Source organism: Macrobrachium nipponense, chromosome 37 (assembly GCF_015104395.2).
Source record: "Macrobrachium nipponense isolate FS-2020 chromosome 37, ASM1510439v2, whole genome shotgun sequence".
Lineage (NCBI taxonomy): Eukaryota > Metazoa > Arthropoda > Malacostraca > Decapoda > Palaemonidae > Macrobrachium > Macrobrachium nipponense.
This window is the reverse complement of record NC_061097.1, coordinates 21,220,648-21,242,447: the sequence shown is the minus strand read 5'-3', so window position 1 is coordinate 21,242,447 and position 21,800 is coordinate 21,220,648. Positions and strand designations below refer to the sequence as shown.

Sequence of the window (21,800 nt, the reverse complement as noted above, 5' to 3'; positions counted from 1 at the left end):
TTAGATTCATCAATATATTTTCTTTTAATTTTCATTTAGCTGACACATTCAGAAGAGTAAACATATATTTCGTGTAATAAGCTTCTTCAGGTAAAGTAGATGAATTGTTCCTTCATTTCTTTTTAAATGCTTGACCAGTTTTTCTATTAGTTAGGAGGAATGCCTTTTAAATAGCATAATGAATTCTATATAATGGATATAAAATAAGAATAAAAGTGAGTAAAATATTTGTTTTCAAATTGCTTGCTTCTGTGTACTAACGGGAACTATAACTAGGTCATAAATGTCCTTTGGATGCGTAGATTAACACTCTCTGTCCACATGTAGCTTGTACAGTATTAATTTTATGCAGATGTCAATATCACACACACACACACACACACACACACATATATATATATATATATATATATATGTATATATATAGTATATATATATATATATATATACGTATATGTATATATATTTTATATTATATATATGATATAATATTTAGGAACGTATGACTTTTTTATGTATTAAATGACACGCTTTAATCTTGATTGTCATTGTCATTGATATACGTCGGGAAAATGCTATTTCAGGCATTGCGTTGTAAAACGTTTTGATGTATAGGCCTATCCCCTTTGCTCTCTTGTCTTCGTGCCCCAGTTCCCCATATACTGTCATAGACGATAAGGTCAGCTGAACTGATCCATGGTCTATGACAGTAGACCATAGACCATAGACCATCTTCAGTGCCATTCACTGCCTGATAGACGAACTCCCTGCCTCCCTCTGTTTCCTGAAACAAATAAGTTTCCTCGTTTCAAGAGACGTTTATTTCTCCACTTGAAGCTAAGGAAAGTCCATTAATGTCATTCTTGCGAAATGGAGCTTGTTTTAGGCACGTTTTTTAATCTGTCTCGACAAAAATGAATTATTGTGCGACTTCTTTTAAATTTTTCCTTGCAGAGTTTGGAGCAACGCTGGAAGCCATTCTGCAGCGGAATTCCTCCGTCAATATGTACATGTTCATTGGCGGCACCAGCTTCGCCTTCATGCCCGGCGGCGGTTTTGGAGAATCGTGGCCCTTCTACTTTTCGGACACCACGAGTTACGGTTCGTATGATTTTGCTTATTAATGTCATCTTGAATTTGAAGGGAATCTAAAATTTTAGTTCGCATGTCGTAGGTCAGCAGGTCGAAAAGTCCTTTCTCTCTCTCTCTCTCTCTCTCTCTCTCTCTCTCTCCTCTCTCTCTCTCTCTCTCTCTTTCATGCGTGGAAATCAAATCAAAGCTAGAATTTTTTAAGCAAATTTAACAACGAATAGAGTAAAGTGCAATTTTAGAAAATGGATATTAATCACATTAAACATTCCCCGAAATAAAATAACTGCATAATAAAGATCACATGAAGGGATTCATTTCTGCAACCCCCCACCGAGTCTTCATCGAACCCTCATTTCTCCTAAACCTGTTACAACTAATTTTCAAAGTCGTTTTTGTCTGTTCCAATTACATGACCACCTCCGCATCCGCCGTTTTAAAATGCTCGTTACACAGGAGCATAATTATCTCCCTCAATTAATCATGAGTCCATTGTAACATTCTGTTGAGGAGCAAATACCTCACATTAATAATAAAGTAAAAAATTGGCAATAAAAATCATATACTTTAAAAATTGTAGAGAATACGGATGAACAAAGGCACATGAAACAAGCACTTCTTCACAATGGTTAAGTTCAATTCCTAAGTGTCGTAGCGATCGACGAGACCAGGAGCTATCGTTCTCCACACAAGAATGAAAATGCTCCGTTTGGCCCTGTCCACACTAGCGAGCTCCGCCCGACGGGCAAACACTGTTCCCATAACCCGTCCCGGTATACTGACCGACCGAGTATGGAGCCAGAACGATGCGATTGTCTGGTAACACTGCTTCAGAATCGAGAGAAAATATAAACAGCTGGAATTGCCTGAGGGGCATGCCCGCTAGTGTGGACAGGCCTTTAGAGCTGTCGCATTTTAGCGATTTCGTAACCCACTAGTTAACGCACAACTCCGATTTCAACCGGACTAAAAGATTCCCCCGGAAAATTCCGTTCTTCGACACGTGCTCGTAACTGGGTACTTCCCGGACAGTTTTCAGGTCAACATTCCATTGAACGCTAAGTTGATTTCTGGTCTCTAAGACCTGAGTTTCCACCAGAACTGCTAGATTGCTCTTGCACAGCGCGGATTAAAAGCTGTGTCACCATTTAAGACACCTGCAAGATTGCTGAATATAGCAGCATTCATAATATTACAAGCACAATCATATATCTTCTCGGTTGATTCTGGTTCAGCCAGGATCACTGGCGGGCGTGGAGATGAGGTAAGTGTTTGGGTGATTGAGTCGGGTATTTTATACAGCTGGAGAGAACAACTTTGTTGGGATTATATACACTTATTTTTTTGTTGATCATGTGATTGGTTAGTCACAGTAATTGCCATTAGCTTTCAGCCTGAGCAGAATCTGTTAAGTTGATCCAGTTAGTTTCATCGTTACTGACTTTTGTCCAAAAGATCTGGTTAAATCATGAAGGCGTCGAGTCCAAGTACATCAGAGTGCTGCAAGTTTTCGTGTTTGGTGTTAGTTTGAGTGATGTTGTCGTTAAATGTGTCTTTGATTGATATGAAGGAGATGAGAAGTTAGTTATTATAATCTTAATTTTGCTTTCTTACATATTTTTCCTCTCAGAACTGATCTGTAAAAACTCACAAATGCAATCCTAAAATTTAGATGAAAATCAGTAACACTAATATAAATATCACATACATAAAATTTAGTGTTTAAGTAAGAGGAAAATTTTGTGAATCTAACATATTTATTCTTGTTGCATGTGAATGTACGTGTTCATATATTGAAAAATGGTGATAATCGTGTTCATATATTGGAAAATGATCATAATTACAGAAATATTCTACAAGAAGGCACTGTATGGAAATCGCTTTCAATAACGATCTTGGCTTAAGCGTATCATACGTGGCACTCTAGATTATGCTAATGGTTCTTTGAAGTGTTTCTTCTGAAGCCACATCTGCAATGCTCTTTTCCTTTTACTTCTTATCCATTCCCTTCCGTCTGTTTCCACTTATCTGTCGAATTCTGCCACCTTTTTTCCAGTTTCCATCCCTCATTTAAGGACAGATCGCTTGTGGGGGGGGGGGGGGGGGAGATCCCACCGAAAATCTAGAAAGGTCACTCTAATAATAATAATAATAATAATAATAATAATCATCATCAGAAACCTCCCACCCATATATGATCATATTATAGACTTTGAGTAATACATGAATCTTTTACAAGCCAGAAAACCATAATACAGAACGTCTGCTTAAATTTTTGCTTTACAGTTGAGCTCATTGTTGGTTGTAATTATTTATTTAACTGCTTTATTTAGTGATGCATTCAATGACCTTAATTTTATTTGCTTATTCAACAGTTTCATTTATTTTAATTATACATTTACGTATTACAGACTATGACGCTCCGTTGTCCGAAGCAGGAGACTACACTGAGAAGTACACAGTTGCTAAGGACGTTATAGCAAAATACAATCCTTTAGAGGGAGTTGGTAAGTACAGGACCTATCAAATAGATATGATATATATTCATCAAATATACATATACACACATACATACAAATAATATATATATAAATATATTATATATATTATATATAGATATAATATATATTATATAATTCTATATATATATATATATATATATATATACTATATATATATCTTTTAGTATTTTGTGACAAAATGCTTAAAAGAATCGCCAAACTGCACAAAATATGATTTTTTCTTTTTGCATTTATATATTATGGAAGATTGAAGAGTAGCATGTGTGTGATGTCACATAAGGGCAATCATGTATACCAGGCAATATTGTCACCAGTGGTGATTACTTGATGGAATGATTATGGTATGTTCCTAAAGTCGCCAAAAAGCGTGTCCACATGATACATTCACTTTATTAACCAAATGTTAATTAGTAGCTGCTGTCCTTTATGTTATATTTTTCCTCTTTTTAGACAAAAACTTGACGGTATCAAGGTCATAGTGAATGCTTCAAAATATACACCCGTGAAATTCAGTCTTGAATTTCCAATTCTAAAAATCTCTCGATTTTCCGGATCAGTTGAGCGAGAGAGGCGTGACCCTGAGTGACAGCTCAGCAGACAGGTCATTGACATGACTGGCCTTTTTGGTGCCCCTGGCTAAAGGGGGGAGGGTTCAGTGGACGATGGAAGGAAGTGGCATAAAAAGTTGGAGATCACTATAGGAACTTTTTACTGTTATTATTATGATTTTTGGGGGTCTATCACAGTCATCCTATTCGACTAGGTGATATTTATTGTGTGGGGTTCCGGGTTGCATCCTTTCTACTTCAGAGTCCATCAATTTTCTCACTGTGTGCACTGTTTCTAGTAGCACGCTCTTGTGCAAGAGTCCTAGAGCTATTTCACCATCTAGTTTTTCCAGGTTCCTTTTCAGGGATCTTGGGTTCGTTCCTAGTGTTCCTGTGATTATGGGTACAATTTCCGCTGTCATTCCCCATATCCTTCTTATCTCTGTTTTCAGGTTTTGATACCTATAAATTTTGTCTCTTTCTCATCTTCTCTGGTGTCCCATGGTATTGCGATATCAATTATTCTTGATAATATTGTTATTTGTCGTTAAAATCTGAGAAAGTGGAAAGGGAACTAAATCATTTGAAAGATCACAAAATGCTGGTAGTGACACCCACACACACCCACACCTATTTCATCAATTAATTTTGGAACTAGTGCAGTGTCGGAATGGTTATTATTTAAATGTCACAAGTCATCTTGCGATATCAACTCACAATTAATTCATCTGTGTTCTGCATGTACCTGACAGTGGGAGAAAGACTATATTTCTTGCACTAGGAGATATTTACTTCTGTTCAAAATTTTCATTTGTTATTGTTACTGAAAATTATTCCAAGTTTTAGGTAAACTAAGGAAAATAAAAGAAAATTCCATTTAGATTATTAATAAGGAGAAATATTTTGACTGTATATACATTTATTATGATGATGAAAAACCAATTTTCTTGATTTTCATACCCGTATAATAATGTGTGTGATACATAATAATGAAAATATTAATGTTAGGTACATTAATCGGTCTAATCTTATTTTACAGTTGATCATCCAGAAAAACCTCCTCAACGAGAAAAAATAGCTTATGATAAGGTAGCCATTGCTGAGCACCTGGATTTTCCAACTTTACTGGCGCAGGTAAATGGGTGACAACCTTTTATTATTGTATCATTAATCTCAGTACTATTTCATTATTAATTTCAATACTCTTTTTGATATTCCATGACATTCTTGTAGTATTTCTCAATAGACACTGCCCTTATGAAGGACTTTCGTCGATTTTGCTGCACAAAACTGTTCCTTAAGCAACTGCAGTTTATCAGGCATACATTGTTGGCAGTGTGCATTTGCTGTTCCGTTGATAACGTCAGTTTGTTAGAAGCTTTTATGAAAGTTCCCGGAGTCAAGGGTTGTCCATTAGTGCCTGAATTATTTTTTTATCTATAGTGGAATCATGGCCATCTTTATTACTAACAGTGTTGTTTGTTATCTTTGGCAGCTTCTGGTGTACTTTCCCTGTTCTGCCCTTATCTTTCCTTTCCAGACATTATCGGCAGTTAAAGATTTACTTTGTAAATCAACGGACTTTCTGGTATAATAGACGTTTGCCTTATTCCGTATGGATGTGTGAACGTTTTTGATAATATTGAAAGCAAATAATGAAGACAAAAGCATCGTCCCTCCCCCAGATAAAAAAAGACTAGTGTAACTTGTTATTGAGTTTGTCTTTCTCAAAACAAATTCAATTTACATTCAACATTTACCTTAAATTACATGTTGCCCTTGCAGCAAACGAGTGTGGAAGTCACGGAAGGGCCTTGCAGTATGGAACAGCTACCCGTCAATGACAACAACGGCCAGTCCTACGGGTACATCTCGTACACGACGCATGCGTACTTGACACCCACCTCGCAGCTACTCATCACAAATCATGTAAGGTGAGAAGCTGTCGTCATTTTTAATTTTTTTCTTTACTGTGAAACAAATGTGCTACGCGATTTAACGATTCATAATGTGAAGGATCTGACATTTTTATGTACATACAGTGATAGAAGATTTTTATATTTCTAACACTAGGACTATTGTTTTACTGCAAATATTAGGACTACCAACAAAATGTAACTTTTCTTTCAGCTTCCTTTTCCTTATAAGTCATAATGTAGCTGTTCTCCATATTGTTATTAAGAATATATACGTGTATGTATATATATATATATATATATATATATATATATATATATATATATATATATATATATATATATATATATATATAATCCCTTTCTGTCAATTATACGAATCTTCTTGATTTGTCTTTTTCCTCATGTATGTCCGTTCATCTGCATAGTAAAGGACGTTTGGACATCGAAAGGTCTCGCGGATACTCCGTCGTTTATTTTCCTTCGTGGCATATATCTTTATTTATGGATTTATCACGTTCCTAACTTTCGTGATTCAGCTATACACACACACACACACACACACACACACACACACACACACACACACACACACATATATATATATATATATGTATATATATATATATAATATATATATATAATATATATATATAATATACAGATATAACACACATTCATAGAGTATGTGCTTAGAAGGGAAGGTTCCAGAGAGAAAAAAAAGGGCTGGGGGCCAGGGGGGCGGGGGGACAACGATAGGGTCACCTTCATATTTCAACTGCTAATTTACGATCATTTAGTTTACGATATATCTGATAGTACAGTACTACCCTCCGTTTCTTAATAGCCAAATACCAGGATGAGGTTACTAATCCTGTAGACTGCTCGGCGAATGTTTGACAGACATACGTACCAAAAGCGTATGACATTTCTTGCAGGTCATCCACTGAAGTTTTGCTCGAACAGTCTTGCTGAGGTTTCCTAATCGGAAGAATAGCATCGCAGCAATACATTGAGTCACCCTCCAACACAGTTTTCTTTTCTCCCTAGAGTAGTTGTTGAGATATTCCTCTACTTCAAAATATCCTGTTTGCGTTCCAAGCATTTAGTTGTCCCATGTTTCTTCCTCATACCACACATTTCTATACATGTATTTTCGCCAGTGAACCATTTGCATTGAATGAATTGTTTCATGTAGTTGAAGCAACGGTCACCATCTTATTAATTTTTAACTAATTAAGCAAGGACAAACTCCCTTCAAATAAATGACTAAAACATCTGTTACGTCTTGTGCTTTACCAAGGAGAGAAAGGAAGTTACTTTATTTTAGCTGATTAATAGTCTACAATTAATGACAATATTTTTCAAAATTCATCCTTTCCCTATATTGTCTAGGGACTTAGCCCAGGTCTTAGTTGATGGTGTTGTGATGACGAAGCCTTACAGCACTCCTGAGGATGTCAATGGGTTTGGCTTCTGGAACGGAAAGTAAGGTCAACTAAAGTTGAGTGTACATTGCAAGTTCATGCATGTGTAAATGTGCAAATTTATATTCCTGTGTTCTGTCATATTCACCTACATATGGGAGACGAATGTAAATTTGTCCACTGTTTTTATAAGTTGTCTTTACTGCTTTCCTATGTAAAACCTTACATTACACCTGCTTACACTTTGTAGAATATTCCTGTCATGTCACCATTCTTTATCCATTCTTGGGATGCTTCCTAGAGCAAGCATTTTTTTCTCATAATGAATGATTAATGTAATTTTGTCTTTGATGGAGACTTGAGATGTTGAGACGAGTTCGTGACAAATTCAGTTTATTCCTATAGTGTAGAATACATAGTATGAGTGATATGCATGCTTTTCATGGGTATATATTTTATTTATATAATTTATTCCCGTAGGGGAGTTTTGCGCCCTATTAATAATAATAACCTCATGCGTTGCACTGTAGGCCTTACTTCAGGTTCTTTGCATAGTGCCTTCGCCCCCTAGCTGCAACCCCTTTCATTCCTTTTATAACCCTGACTGGGATCACAGATCTGATCAGGAAGACCAAGTGATGATTTTTGTTTGAGCACATGTTGGAATTCTGTCCCTGGGTTACGTAAGACTCGGGTTATGTCGTTTTGACTCTACGTCGCTCTTCATATATATTTATATAGAAGTCAGTTCCAGGTTACAGCAGATTTTCCTAGGTTTCTCCATCTCTTATGCTGCAACTAAACAGTAAAAGCACACACAACTACAATATAAAGTAAAACTTTGAAGGTGTTTGGATGCACACAACTTCAGAATGCAAGTAAAATACTGTACAGTACACCCAGAGGATTAAAGGTAAGACTTTCATCTCTTTATTTCTCTTTTTACACATTTTCTTTGTGACCTTCTGGGTTATGTCGTTTTCCGCTGTGTTACAGCGCGGCGTCGCAATGGAACCACCACTGTAACCCAGAGACTGCCTACACTCTTTTAAAGTTTGGATGTATATCATTCATATTCTGTACACCAAAGTAATAAATTTTATTCATCATAAATTCGTTTCAACAACTCATATCAGCATTCATGCATTATCACTAATCATTGGTGTAGAGTGTTTGCAAGAATGAAATCAGCAAGGAAATGGAATGTATCCATACTGAATCATAGTGTGAACATTTTTAGCTACCTCATAAAAAAGCTCTAAAGTTTCATCAAACTAAATATGTTAGTATCTCAGACTAGACTTGTAATGTCTATTGCCGATCTCTAATGATATTTAATATATTCTATTAAATATAAAAATCTTTTAAACCTCACATTGATTTATATTCTAGTTCTGGTTATAATTTGATAATTGGCCATAAAGCTAAAGTGGTAAATATTTGACTCTAATTTAGAGACCAAGAACTAGACATCCCTGGTAGTAACGAAGTGGCTGAAGTGACTATCATGGTTGAAAACCTTGCGAGGAACAACTTTGGTGGTCCTGATGATTTCATTGAAAAGAAAGGCATTTGGGAAGGCTCGGTTTTCATTGATGGTATTCAGATTGACGAGTGGGTCATCCATTCGATGGAAATGAAAGGAAAGCAGGTTGCAAAGTAAGTCTCCAGTTGCATTTCTCGTTGCTTTTCATACCGGACATCAGTCTTTGGTGTAAAGTGCATTTTTCATCGCTAACCTTCAGTCTTCATCCACTCAAAAATTCTTAATCTTAGTGTTAAGTCTCCTGTGGAATACTGCCGCTTGACTCATACTTAGCTAATTCCTCAGTCTCCTGTGGAACACTTCAACTAGATTCAAGTTTACCGATTTCTAAGGAATAAAGCTGGACTATTTCAGCTACACTGGTTGGCAGCCTTTTGAAGGGCCCTTAGAAACCCCTGCCATGTATCGTGGGGTCTTCGAAATCACAGAAGCTCCAAAGGACACCTTCCTTGACATGAGTGGATGGAATAAAGGAGTCGTTTTCATTAATGGATTTAATGTTGGTAAATACTGGAAAGAAGGACCTCCTAGGACTCTGTATGTTCCAGGCGCTTTACTTCAAATCGGATTGAACGAGGCAAGTTACGCAGTCTTCTTAGAGTAATAATGTCTTAGGACTGTTATCATATCAATTGAATTTATGCTTTTTTAAGTTTTTCAAATTCTGCTCTAACAGTTCCATGTTTAAACACTTATTTGAACATGTCATTGAAATACAATGCAGGGGGGGCTGTCTAGCGGTATCTGACATGATTATCACTAAAGATGACAAAACCTACGGTTAGTATGCAGAGGATCATTGTATTTATTATCTAACTAAAATTAAAGTGGGATATACCTCTGATGCTTCTCGGTGCTGATTGAAAATATATCGTATATATGCTGTATAGTTAAAACAAATTTCCAGAACTACTTGAATCTCATTTTCCGTCTTTCTGTTACCATCTTCTTATACAGATTATTGCATTTGAGCAGTATACGCCAAGCAGTGAATTCATCTTCTCAACAGTTCCTATCCTTGGCTGAAGGCAGTGGTGTACTGTATACTAGCGCCTTCAAAATGAGTTCTTCCAGGTTTATCTGGGATTTTAGGAAATATGAATGCGATATATTTTAGTAATTTTTGCTTAAACAATAAACATACTTTATAAATTGCACATCTGTCATTCATCATTTTTATAACCATTGGTATGATGTCAGTGTACAAGTCTTTCTCTATCCTCTTCACTCAAAATCTGTATTAATCAGTTAGTTGAAATTGATCACTGTCTGATAACTGTATTAGGAGAACATATCTCCATCCAAACCATCATGTGTTAGTTTTATAGCCCAAATGTGTGTCCAAGCTTATTCTGATTACTCCCATTACCAACCCAAACTAGATTCCCAATCGGGAAATGGTACCATCAGTACACCTCACATGGTGCATTGTAGGCTTTACTAAAGAGTGTTTGCAGTGTCCTTTTGGCCGCTAATTGCATCAAGTGTTAGTCTACTTTACATCCTTTACTTTTTTTAAATTTTAGTTTGGTGGTCTGGTTAACAGCAAAATTACTCAATAACAGATTTTTTAGTCTGAGTATTTCATCGTTAGGTTTTGGGTAAAAACAGATATAAATATTTGTACTGTACCTAGGAAAGGTGTAAATATTTTTTTCACCCGTTAAGACTCATTTCGTTCTTTTATGAAATTTAGGCTGTAAAGTTAAGCGCTGTTTAATGTGAATCATCGAGTCTGGTTGTATGCTACTGTCCTCCACTGATTGCTTATGAAAGCTGCACTGTTTCGATTCTTGTCGAGTCTCATTTGAAATATTGTCTTGTACACATAACAGTACAGAATTTCGGTTAATTGTCATGGGAATATGTCCTTTCAGTATATAGGGTATCTTCAATTATGCATTGCCAAGTAACTCCCACCTGGACATCACATTGAGACCCGTGAAGGCAAATGCTAGTGTGTAAATCTGCCTGAAAGCAAATTCTTTCCCATAAATAAAGACATTGAGTAACAGGTTCATTATAATGATTTTGTTCATCGTGACAACAATTTATCACCCTTTTAGTCGAAACCAAATAAAAATTATTATTGCCTACTTGTTACTCACATTATCTCTAGTAAGATGTGTCAGAAGTTACACCAAGTATAGTTACAGCTTCAGAGTCATTCAGCAGAATCCCATTCACTTGAAGGGGAGGATGGGATGGAAAATCTCTGAGATATACTAATCAGTAGTGTTTTCGGTTTTCTGGACTTCATCCTCATACTCCACGGACTGCACTACCCACGAATCTGCTCCAGGTCATGATTGAGACTAAGTACAGCTTCATTTCATGTAAGTGGAGACTTTCTTACATCCACAAGTGTGTATCATTGGCATACTAAACAAATCTTGTTTGCCAGGCGAACAACCATATCACTTGTATACACTAAAAATGACAGGGAACCAAGAACATTAACAGGAGTAACTCCAAACATAATAGGTTTTGGTTCACTAAAGATTCCATCAACAGCATCTCGCTACTGCCTCCGTTAGGAAAAAAGTAATTCTAAAACTTGTCTACCAATTCCAAGATTCTGAAGTATATAGATCAGTGCCCTGTGATTTACTAAATGAAAATCAGCACTAAAATTTATTTGAATTACTCTATATGTTCAAGACCGTTTCGGAGAGCTTTGGAGGTATCTAACTGCTTTCTATATGCATATTGACCATTAGCCTGATAATCATTAGTATTCCATATACTTGTATAGTAGCTTAAAAATAATTTTTCCTGCAAATTTGGAAAGCACAAGGAGAATAGAAATTGGCTTGTAGTTACTGCTTAAAAATAAGATTTTCTGCAACTTTGGAAAGCACATGGAGAATAAAAATTGGCTTGTAGTTACTGCAGTTTGCAGATATGCCAGTCTTTGGAAGAGGCGCTGTATTATTAAGATCGTGCTCATCCACAAGGATATAACATCAATATAAAAATCTATAGCATCTACTAATCTTGGCAGATAACACACTAGAAATTGTTAAAAAACGCGGGAGAAATCATCAGGATCTTCTCCACCCCAGTTATCAAAATATCAAGAATTTTCTTAACATCCCTAGAGCAAAATGCAAATTTTTTAAGAACAGGTTCTGGATACAAGTATCAGGAGGACATCCTCAGCTGACTGCTTAACCTCAAAAGCTCAATGAATCAGTTCAGACTTTTCCTTAGGTCCAGTAACCAGTCTACTGTCCTCCTTTAGTAGTGGTGGAATGGAAGACGAGCCTGACCCAAAGATAGATTATTCCAATTTGGTCCACCACATATGAGGCATAGTAATTTCTCAGTTTGCTCTTTAGGGAATTATTGTAATATCTCTCGGCTAGATGGTAAATTTTGTTTGCAACAAGGGGAGGCTCGACAAAAGTGTTGTTATTTTCATGTGAACGATTTTGTCTCTCTTTGTTAAATTTGATCTATTTGTCGTAGTAAGCTTGTATACATGTATCATCAAACCAAGGGTGGTCATTTGCCCAAATGTTGATAACCTTTCTCGGGGTATACTTTATTAAGATAGCCATCAGCGTTCGTTTAACGTCTTGGGATCTGGATGTGATATAGCATCTGAAATATTGGAATATACTGATAGGTCGCAAATGCCTATCTAATGGCAGATCTTGGACTTAACGTAGCTGGAACGTCTTTGAATATAAGGTCTAGTCTATTATATGTAGGTTCCTCAATTAGGTTGGCAGATTTGGAAGGGGCTTAGAACTCGAGCAGACTGGCCATGTTGATCTGTGAAATTGGAATTAAGCCACTTCCTGTTCTGTGCATTGCAGTTTCCACAGATAACGAATGAAGATTTCAGTCCTGTGACTGGACCATACTATTCCTCCCCAAGAGAGTCATACATAGAATCGTTAATATTTGGATTGTGCTAAACAGCAAATACGTTTGCATTGTTACTCCTTATGAGTGTCTCAAATAATAACATCAAATCGTACTTATGTTCACAATTCTGGAGATCAAGAAAATTTTAGTTTAAGCCTTGAATATTGGAGTTAAGTAGTCTGTTGGTTTTCTAACAGTAATGAGTAGCAGGCCCAGGGTTGAGCTCAGTGTGTCCAGAAAGAATTAAAATCAACATGATAAAATTAGAATAAAAACTAATATGTATATCAATTCATAACAAGAGCAATATAGTACATTCAACAGAATAACAAATAATAAAATGAGCAACAGGATTTATGTTATTTGTAATTTCATTAAAAGGATGAATAAAGTTAACCATATATCATTAAAAAAAAGCTCCAGAAGTTTGCCTCTTGTTGGATCTTCTTCCAAGATATTATTATTACTATTATATTATTGACAATATGCACAAAGCTATGTGGACACAATGAAAAATGGCCATTGACTTACCTAGGAAATTTCCTTGAGTAAAACATAGAGGGTATATACCTGGAGTTGCGATCTCTATACCAGTACTATGTAGTTTGGTGGTCTTCCACCAGGGCGGCACTGCAAAGCCTTGCGGCTATTTTTAAAGGTTTGGTAACCGACAATTTGAACAGGGGGATTAGTGGGATTGTGAATTCTTTTTATTGTTAAAATTTAATCAGTAAGTGTTTAGCGAATGTTTAGTTTAGGGTTTAGTGAATGTTTACCGAGTGTTCGAGTGTTTAAAGTTTTGTGAATGTTATGGAATGTTTATTGTGAGTATTCAGTGAATGTTTAGTTAGTCTGGGGTTTTAATGAATGTTTTGTGAAATTTTAGTGTGTACATAATCAGAGAATGTTTAGTGAGTCTTTAATGAGTGTCTTGTGAATGTTAGTGTTTAGTGAATGTTTAGTGTGTAAAGTATTCAGTGAATGTTTAGTGAGTGTTTAGGGTTTAGTGAATGTTTAGTGAGTGTTTAGGGATTAGTAAATGTGTAGTGTGTAATTGTTTAGTGGGTGTTTAGGGTTTAGTGAAGGTTAGCGCATGTTAGTGTTTAATGTGTAAATATTCAGTGAATATTTAGTGAGTGTTCAGAATTTAGTGGAAAATTTTCGTGAATGTTAGTGTTTAACGAATGTTTGGTGCATAAGCATTAAGTCAGTGTTTAGTGAGTGTTTAGGGTTTAGTGAATGTTTAGTGTCTGTTTAGGGTTTAGTGAATGTTAGTGTTTAGTGTGTAAGTAGTCAGTGAATGTTTATGAGTGTTCAGGATTTAGTGAATGTTTTGTAAATGTTTAGTAAATGTCTTTTGATTATTAGTGTTTAGCGAATGTTTAGTGTATAAGTGTTTAATGAATGATGAGTGGATGTTCATTCACTGTTTAGTGTTTAGTGAGTGTTTAGGGAGTTTAATTGAGCATTTAGGCTTTAGTCAGTATTTAGTGTTTAATGAGTGTTTAGGGTTCAGTGAGTGTTTAGTGTTTAATGAATGCTTAGTGAATGTTTAGTCAATGTTCAGTGTATAGTGATTACTTAGTGAATGTTTAGTGTATAGTGCATGCTTCGTGTATGCTTAGAGATTGTTTAGTGTTTCATGAATGTTTAGGATTAAGTAAGTGTTTAGTGAATGATTACTGAGTGTTTGTGGTATGGTGAGTATTTAGTGAGTGTTGAGTGAGCGTTTAGTGTATAGTGAGTGCCCAGTGAATGTTGGGTATTGAGTGAGTGTTTAGTGTTATAGAGTGTGAGTTTAGAGTAAGTGTGTGTTCAGCAAGTTAAAGACTATTATGAATGTTAGTGCTTAGTGATTGTACATTACTAAAATTTAGTTAGTGCTTAGTGACTGTATGCTAAGAAAGTCCTGTAATTTACAGAAACCATTTATGCTAGACACTACTTCGATCCTAGAGCAGATGATTAGACCTTGATCACAATGGCTGGAGTGCTTAGGCCAACCTGTTTTTGTGAGGTAATTTTTCTCTGTGAAACTGGGTCCAGTAATAATAATAATAATAATAATAAATAATAATAATAATAATAATAATAATAATAATAATAATAACAGCAAAAATAATATTAATAGTATTAATAATTAGATAATATAATAATAGTAAAAAGATAAAATTATAATAGTATAAATAATAAAAGTAGTAAAGTATAGTACCATGAGCTGGACCGAGACCTTTCAATATGGCTGTTCGAGGTCAAACGCTAAGCAGGGAGATCGCCACTCCAGTGATTGACGCTCTATGGTGTAAAAAGAGGAAAAATAGAGTTAATCAAATTATTTTAAAACATATTAAAAACATGAAAGACGAACAGCTAAAATCGTCAGGAGGAAAATGGTTATATAAAGAGATCTTTTGATTAGCGTATGCGCAAAATAGTATTTGAGACTACGTTTTCATCCTTCTGGCTATCGTGGCGTCACGACATCTTATTTTATCTTTGATTAATTTCTCTGTTGAACCACTTAGGCTGAGGGTTGCCTTTTGCTAGAATTTGCTTTAATGGTATACATCTAGAGCGTCTTTCTGTGTATTCCTCCTGAAAAACTTCCCAGTACTTATCTATACCTGTGTACCCGTCGTACTCTAGATTTTTAACATACGCCTTTAGTTTTTTTTTTTAGGTTGTGTCGACGGTACTCTAATCTCATTAATGTCTTCTGTTTTTTAAGGTGAAAATTAATTTGAAGTGTAATAATTTTATGGTCGCTTTTGCCTAGATTTGCACCTACTGAAAGGTCAAATACTAAGTTATCTTCTGTTGATAGGACAATATCTAGTATGTGGTTTCCTCTGGTAGGTTTGTCAACCCACTGGTGGAGGAATTAATTTTTTACAAATTCTTAAAGCCTCTCTCATACGTTTGATGTGGTCATCTTGTCCCAATGTACTGCTGCATTGAAATCTCCCATTAGTATGCAGAGTTTGTTGTTTATTTCTTGTCCTAGTAGTGCATACAGCTCCTCATCGGACATTTGTGGTTGGTGGGGAGGTTTGTACACTATAGTGTTAGAGTTATTTTCTTCCCTAGACTGTATATATTGATGCCAATCACTTCTTCCATGGTTGTAATTTTACACTTGGACTGGTGGTCCCTGATATATAACATAATGCCTCCACCTTTTTTATTGAGTATATTTTTTGAACAATTTATATCCAGCTATCTGGTACTCTTCTACAAAGTCTCTTCTTGCCTCTTATATCCGTGTTTCTGTGATACCTATTATGTCTAATTCTTCACTTACTACCATTGCTTTGAAGCGTAATAGCGTGGGAGGGAGAGAGAGAGGAGAGGGTGGGGGGGACTGGGGTGGTGTGGGTACCATCTTTGCGCTCATATACAATTCTTCAATTCCTGTATAAACGGTTAATGTTGATTTGCCCTCATATATATTTGTTATTCTCTCTCGTCGCCGCTTTTATTCTAACTGCCCTTCGTAAGGTAGAAGCTTATTATCGGAGCACGAAAAGGATCGTACATCGTCTTCTCAGCGCCTGAGAAGGAAAATTGTACCTCATTTTCCATTCCCTTGTTGAAGGTCTTTGAAGGGAACCCATCAGCCTTCACTCGCGCTGATTTCCATCATTATGAGGAATATTATCATTAGAGACGGTAAAGAAGTGCATCCTCCGCTGTGAAATGACATGTTTGCAAAACACTAAATGCGGCAAGTTTTAAGATGTTTTGAGATGTTTCAGAAGATCCAGTATTTAATTTCTCGTTTGAACTGGTTCAAAGGTCGGAGGTCAGTCCTCCATATTTCCAATGGTTATGTCAGGCATATTTTTTTTCGAATAAGGGTCAGTTAATTCTGTATTTATTTTTCTGGTGTTGAGGGGATGGGCGCTCAAGTGTGTTATTAAGATTTGTTTAGGGTGTCACTAGCAATGTTTTTTTAGGAAAACTTCTATATCACGAGATTATATACAATGTTCTAAGGGGTCCACAATAATAAAAATGTTAAAAGTTCGTGTTATAATTTATAAACACTATGAAAGCTTTCGAACCCTTCCCTGGGTTCATCTTCAGTCCAAAAGATTTTGGACTGAAGACGAACCCAGAGAAGGTTTCGAAAGCTTTTATAAAGTGTTTATAAATTTTCGGAATTGGTTTGATATTTTTAAAGAGAAAGACATCAAGATTTGTTTCGACGCGTGATATATCTTGAATGATTGAACACTAAGTGAGCAGCTCATTTTAGTAATTAGTGAAAGATTTTCTTAAAGATATCTTTTATTAAAAACCGTTACTCGTTTGCCAATCATAAACACTGATTTAAGAACGTAACGCACTAGCTAATATTTAATTTGTAAACTGTAAAACGTTACTTATATGGTTATCTGGGAGTTAGACTTTAGGAATTTTGTGTACACGCGTTATGGATAATTATAATAATAATTTTAATAATAATAACACATGACGCTCTTCATCTCTAATTACTGATCTTTTAAAAAAAATACGTACGATGTATAATGGAAATAGCACACCCATATTCCTTTTTATTTTTTTTTTAATATTCTGTGATTACATTTGTGATACAGTTACATTAGTAAAACAGTTTCTTTCTTGGTATAGTACTCTTTCTTGGTATAGCACTGGCTTCTTGTTATGGAATTGAACTGATATACCTGGGTTACCATTTTTTAACATGAAATATAAAGTTCGTATTCAACGTTGTGTATAATATAAACTATATAATAGAATAGACGAAATCCTTTATACAGTTTATTTAAGCAATATTTCCATTTTAACTAAATAAAACTGAAAAGATACTTAGCTTAGTACGAAATAATTTTCTGGTTTTGTAATTTTTTCCTTGTAATCAAAACACTTTATAAATTCATCCTAAATCGGTACATATGGCATTAAAAAGTGGCATAACAACGAATCATGTTCTTAGAATCATGAAGTTTTAAATCTTGAAAGTTCATTTACATATCCTAGCTTGAGCAAAAGTTATGATTTTGTCGCCTTATTTCACATAACATTTAAATTCCTCTCTTGCGTATCATCGCCTAGAACAGTGTTTATAAACATTCTTGTGCAGCAGACCCCTTTTATTGAAAATGACTCGTGTAGCAGACCCCTTATTATGATAATTTCCCTCTTGGGTTTAAAAGTGTTTTCAGGGTATAATATATAGTACTAAAATTGCTACTGAATTATTTATTAATGGCTTATCTTCAACATAAATGTTTACATTTGACATAAAACAACTTCACAACATTATTACTTTTGCAATTTTGCACACAAATGTTAGTGAACTTAACAACAACGCTTCCTCCTCACATCTTGAACCGTTTTAATGCGACGAATGGTACTACTGTTTTTGCTGATTCATTACTCTTGGAATATCTGGCTCCAATCTGCTGAGCTTCAGTCGCAATCAGTACATTGTTGCCTGATCATAAATACCACTGCGATTCTACAAAGTTGTTAATTGCACCCATCCTAATCTGATGAGCGCCACTGTCATAAGCCAAGAGGATTTGGTGGTACAAAAATAGGAATTTAGGACGTTTTGGCCACAAATATTTTTGAGCCACGTTTTGGCCTAAAGTTTATCTGATACCGGCGGCCAAATTATCCTGCGGACCCCTTGGAACATTCCACGGACCACACTTTAAGAAACACTGGCCTAGAAAGAAGGCGCAGTTCATAGTCGTCAAAGTCTGCAATTTTATAACATTCGATTGAAAACAATGAAAAACACCCTAAGTATATCATCATTTTAAAATGCGTAGCCTTGTGTGGCAAAATGTTTAGGATGTAACTATTTTTTTATTAAAAAAAAGAAAAGAAAAGAAAACTTTTTCCTTCACGTCATCGAGTTTTAAGCTCTGCACCTCCCCGTGAGAGCGGATCTATTCCACCCGGGTTTCGAAAAAGAATTGTTTTTCTAAAAGACACTGGCTGATGGGATCTTTTTCTTAAACACAGAGAGTGAGAGAGGAAAAAAGGAAAACCTTTTCCGTAATAGTTTTTATAGAATGGAAGCTATTAGTCTCTTTATCAGTGTTATATTGTGCCTCTCTCTCTCTCTCTCTCTCTCTCTCTCTCTCTCTCCTCTCTCTCTCTCTCTCTCTCTAAGTAGTGGAAGTAGTATGTGTAAACTTGCTTTGCAAGTGAGTTCCCCTTTTAACGTGCTCTTTATGAATGCGATAGAATTTTTAACTAACGATAATAAGGTCTTGCTGATGGGAAGGACTGAAAATCTCTCTCTCTCTCTCTCTCGCTTTAGGCGTTTGCGATGTTTTCTACCAATAATTGCTGGTTTTAAAATGTTATTCATACACCAGTCGTGACCATGTGTATAGCGCTTTGATTCAATCAGCCATCGCTTTTCTCATGCCTTGTTTGACATTCATTCATATCAAGCGAAGCCTTGTATAAAAGGAATGCATTTCGAGGAGGTTTTCGGAACTGATTGTTGACATTGTCGGCGTTCAACATTCCCATTGGTCATTATGAGAGCTTTTGTGTGGGATAAGCGCTGGCGATTTCCATGAGGAGGCTTCCAGGGCCATAACACCGTAATAAGAGGTTTCTCGTCTGGTGTTTGCTGTCGATGATGAATGTCAACAAGGGCTTGAATGGATGTTTGGTATCGTATCAATACTCGTATTGCTTCAGGCGCCAAGGAACATACAGTGTATTTTAGTTGTTGATTCTCTGAACATCTTTCCACAAATTTGGCTAATTTTTCTTTTATTTAGTTTACATTGTGTTACTATATATATTATATATATAGACTATATATATATAATAATATATATAGATATCTATATATCTAATATATAATAATATGATTATATCATATATATAATATAATACATACATATATATGTAATATATAAATATATATAAATATATTTAAATATATATAAAATATATATATATATATAGTTGTAACAATTAATCAGTGGCTAGGGACAGGGGAAACAGATGGCGAGATAGATATATATATATATATATCTATATATATATCTATATATATATTATATATATATATATATATATATATATATATATCTATATATATATACACACACTATGTGTATATAGTAGTATATATAGTATGCGTATGTGTGTGTTGGCTGGTGAATGGAGGAGGGAACAAGCGTACATTAACCACTGGATTTTCAAAGCTTAACTTACCTGGAGAATCAGAAGAAAAAAGAGAGTGTAGGCGGTGTGAGGCGCCATGGTGACAATGAAAGTGAACTGAAGGTAGACTTCCTACCCATCTCATAGGGATTACCTCTTACAAAACACCTGTGTTCTCGCTAACAGCAAGAAAAATACACCTTGTTTTCGAGATTACTTATCTCGAAACATATGTCATCTCACACGTTAAATAGAAATTATTTTTACACGTTTTGCATTTTTACAATAAATTTTATAATCACTTTTGATAAAAAGCGTAAGTGTCAGCTGCTTTTAATGCCCGAATAGGAAATCTCATGTATATTTCATCCATCTTTTTCCTTTATGCAGACTCTCTCTCTCTCTCTCTCTCTCTCTCTCTCTCTCTCTCTCTCTCTCTCTCTCTCTCTCTCTCTCGGCGCACTGAAAGCAATACAATTACTTAAGGTTCTTTGAAGCTTCCCTTCGACCCCAAGCTGCAACCCCTTGCATTCCTTTTACTATACCTTCGTTCAAATTCTTTTCCATCCTACTTTCCTTCCTCTCCCAACAATTATAAAACAATGTTGGATGACCTCATCCGTCCCAACTGACGCTTACATCATGCTCCTGACCCTTCTGTCAGCCGCAGTGCCGTCTTTTTGACGTGGTGTGTGAGTTATTTTAGAAGGTCAGTTATACCTCCTTTAGAAACATTAGTCTTTTTGGATTAGGTTTTAACTCCCACGTTCATACTCTACAGATGTGACGGGATATTTATGTTTATAATTGCAGTATCGTAGCTCAACCGTGCTTGTCAAACTGTGCGCTATTGATGACGCAATTCACTAAATATGTAGAGGAGTTAAACTATTTGGTTTTAGATATTCCATATACTACCGCTGGTCGCTCAGTCAGTGGAGCGGAGCAGCAGCATTGAGTCTGGTCAATTTACCTTGATGGCTGACCACGGAAGTTAGTCAGGCAACGTCGGCACATAATAATAATCCCTTTGGACACCCAAGGGCCATGACGGGGAGGAACATCCTCACATTTTGAATTCGCGCTGAAAATCCGGATGTTATCACTGGGCGTCGATATGTAACTGGTGAAGGTGTTGTCTAATGTGTGTGTATATATATATATATATATATATATATATATATATATATATATATATATATATATATATATATATATATATATGTGTGTGTGTGTGTGTGTGTGTGTATCTCGAACGCGTTACTCATTCATTCGCTTTCGCACTATAGTTCAATCGTTAAGGCAAGTAAGATTCATTTCTATACACATATAGAAACATATAGTTATCCTTACTAAGTCCTTGTGTGAGAGTACTTATCTCTGTGTATCAGCCTTTTGATGACTGACTCAGAGGTCATATTCACGACCTTTTTTAAGTCTGAAGAAATTGAATTTGATATCTTTAGTTTCTTCATATACTTTGGTAAGAAATTTTAAGATATCTAGTCTAAAATTTTGCATCGTTACAATTTATGTACATAGGTCCACATAGTACTCCAAACTACGTTTAGAACAAGTTATTTGACAGACTATTCACGTAGACAGTAAAACCAACTATTGCCCTCGAAGTTTGGAAAGAAAACCATTTTTTCCTCATAAATAAAGTCTTACTCATCAGAGTCATGAGATTCATAAGCAAACTATATTTTTCT

At 35.5% G+C, this 21,800-nt stretch overlaps 2 protein-coding genes across 3 annotated transcripts in view; one reads left to right on the top strand and one right to left on the bottom strand.

Annotated features, from left to right (window-relative positions):
- The window catches only part of LOC135209069 (beta-galactosidase-1-like protein 2), a 54,571-nt gene extending 43,427 nt beyond the window's left edge, over nucleotides 1-11,144 (top strand). Inside the window, exons 8-15 of one of the 2 annotated variants that reach the window (XM_064241650.1) lie at nucleotides 955-1,101; nucleotides 3,501-3,596; nucleotides 5,199-5,293; nucleotides 5,945-6,093; nucleotides 7,471-7,563; nucleotides 8,958-9,161; nucleotides 9,403-9,625; nucleotides 10,006-11,144. In XM_064241650.1, the coding sequence (XP_064097720.1) occupies nucleotides 955-1,101; nucleotides 3,501-3,596; nucleotides 5,199-5,293; nucleotides 5,945-6,093; nucleotides 7,471-7,563; nucleotides 8,958-9,161; nucleotides 9,403-9,625; nucleotides 10,006-10,074 (1,076 nt within the window). In that variant the 3' untranslated portion in view covers nucleotides 10,075-11,144. The remainder of the gene's footprint in view (nucleotides 1-954; nucleotides 1,102-3,500; nucleotides 3,597-5,198; nucleotides 5,294-5,944; nucleotides 6,094-7,470; nucleotides 7,564-8,957; nucleotides 9,162-9,402; nucleotides 9,626-10,005) is intronic. The other variant, XM_064241651.1, reaches the window with a different exon arrangement.
- Nucleotides 1-20,281, bottom strand: part of LOC135209070 (beta-galactosidase-1-like protein 2) — a 73,414-nt gene extending 53,133 nt beyond the window's left edge. The window contains exon 1 of the mRNA XM_064241652.1: nucleotides 20,140-20,281. Within this exon, the coding sequence (XP_064097722.1) occupies nucleotides 20,140-20,187 (48 nt within the window). The 5' untranslated portion in view covers nucleotides 20,188-20,281. The remainder of the gene's footprint in view (nucleotides 1-20,139) is intronic.
- Nucleotides 20,282-21,800: the final 1,519 nt, after the last annotated feature.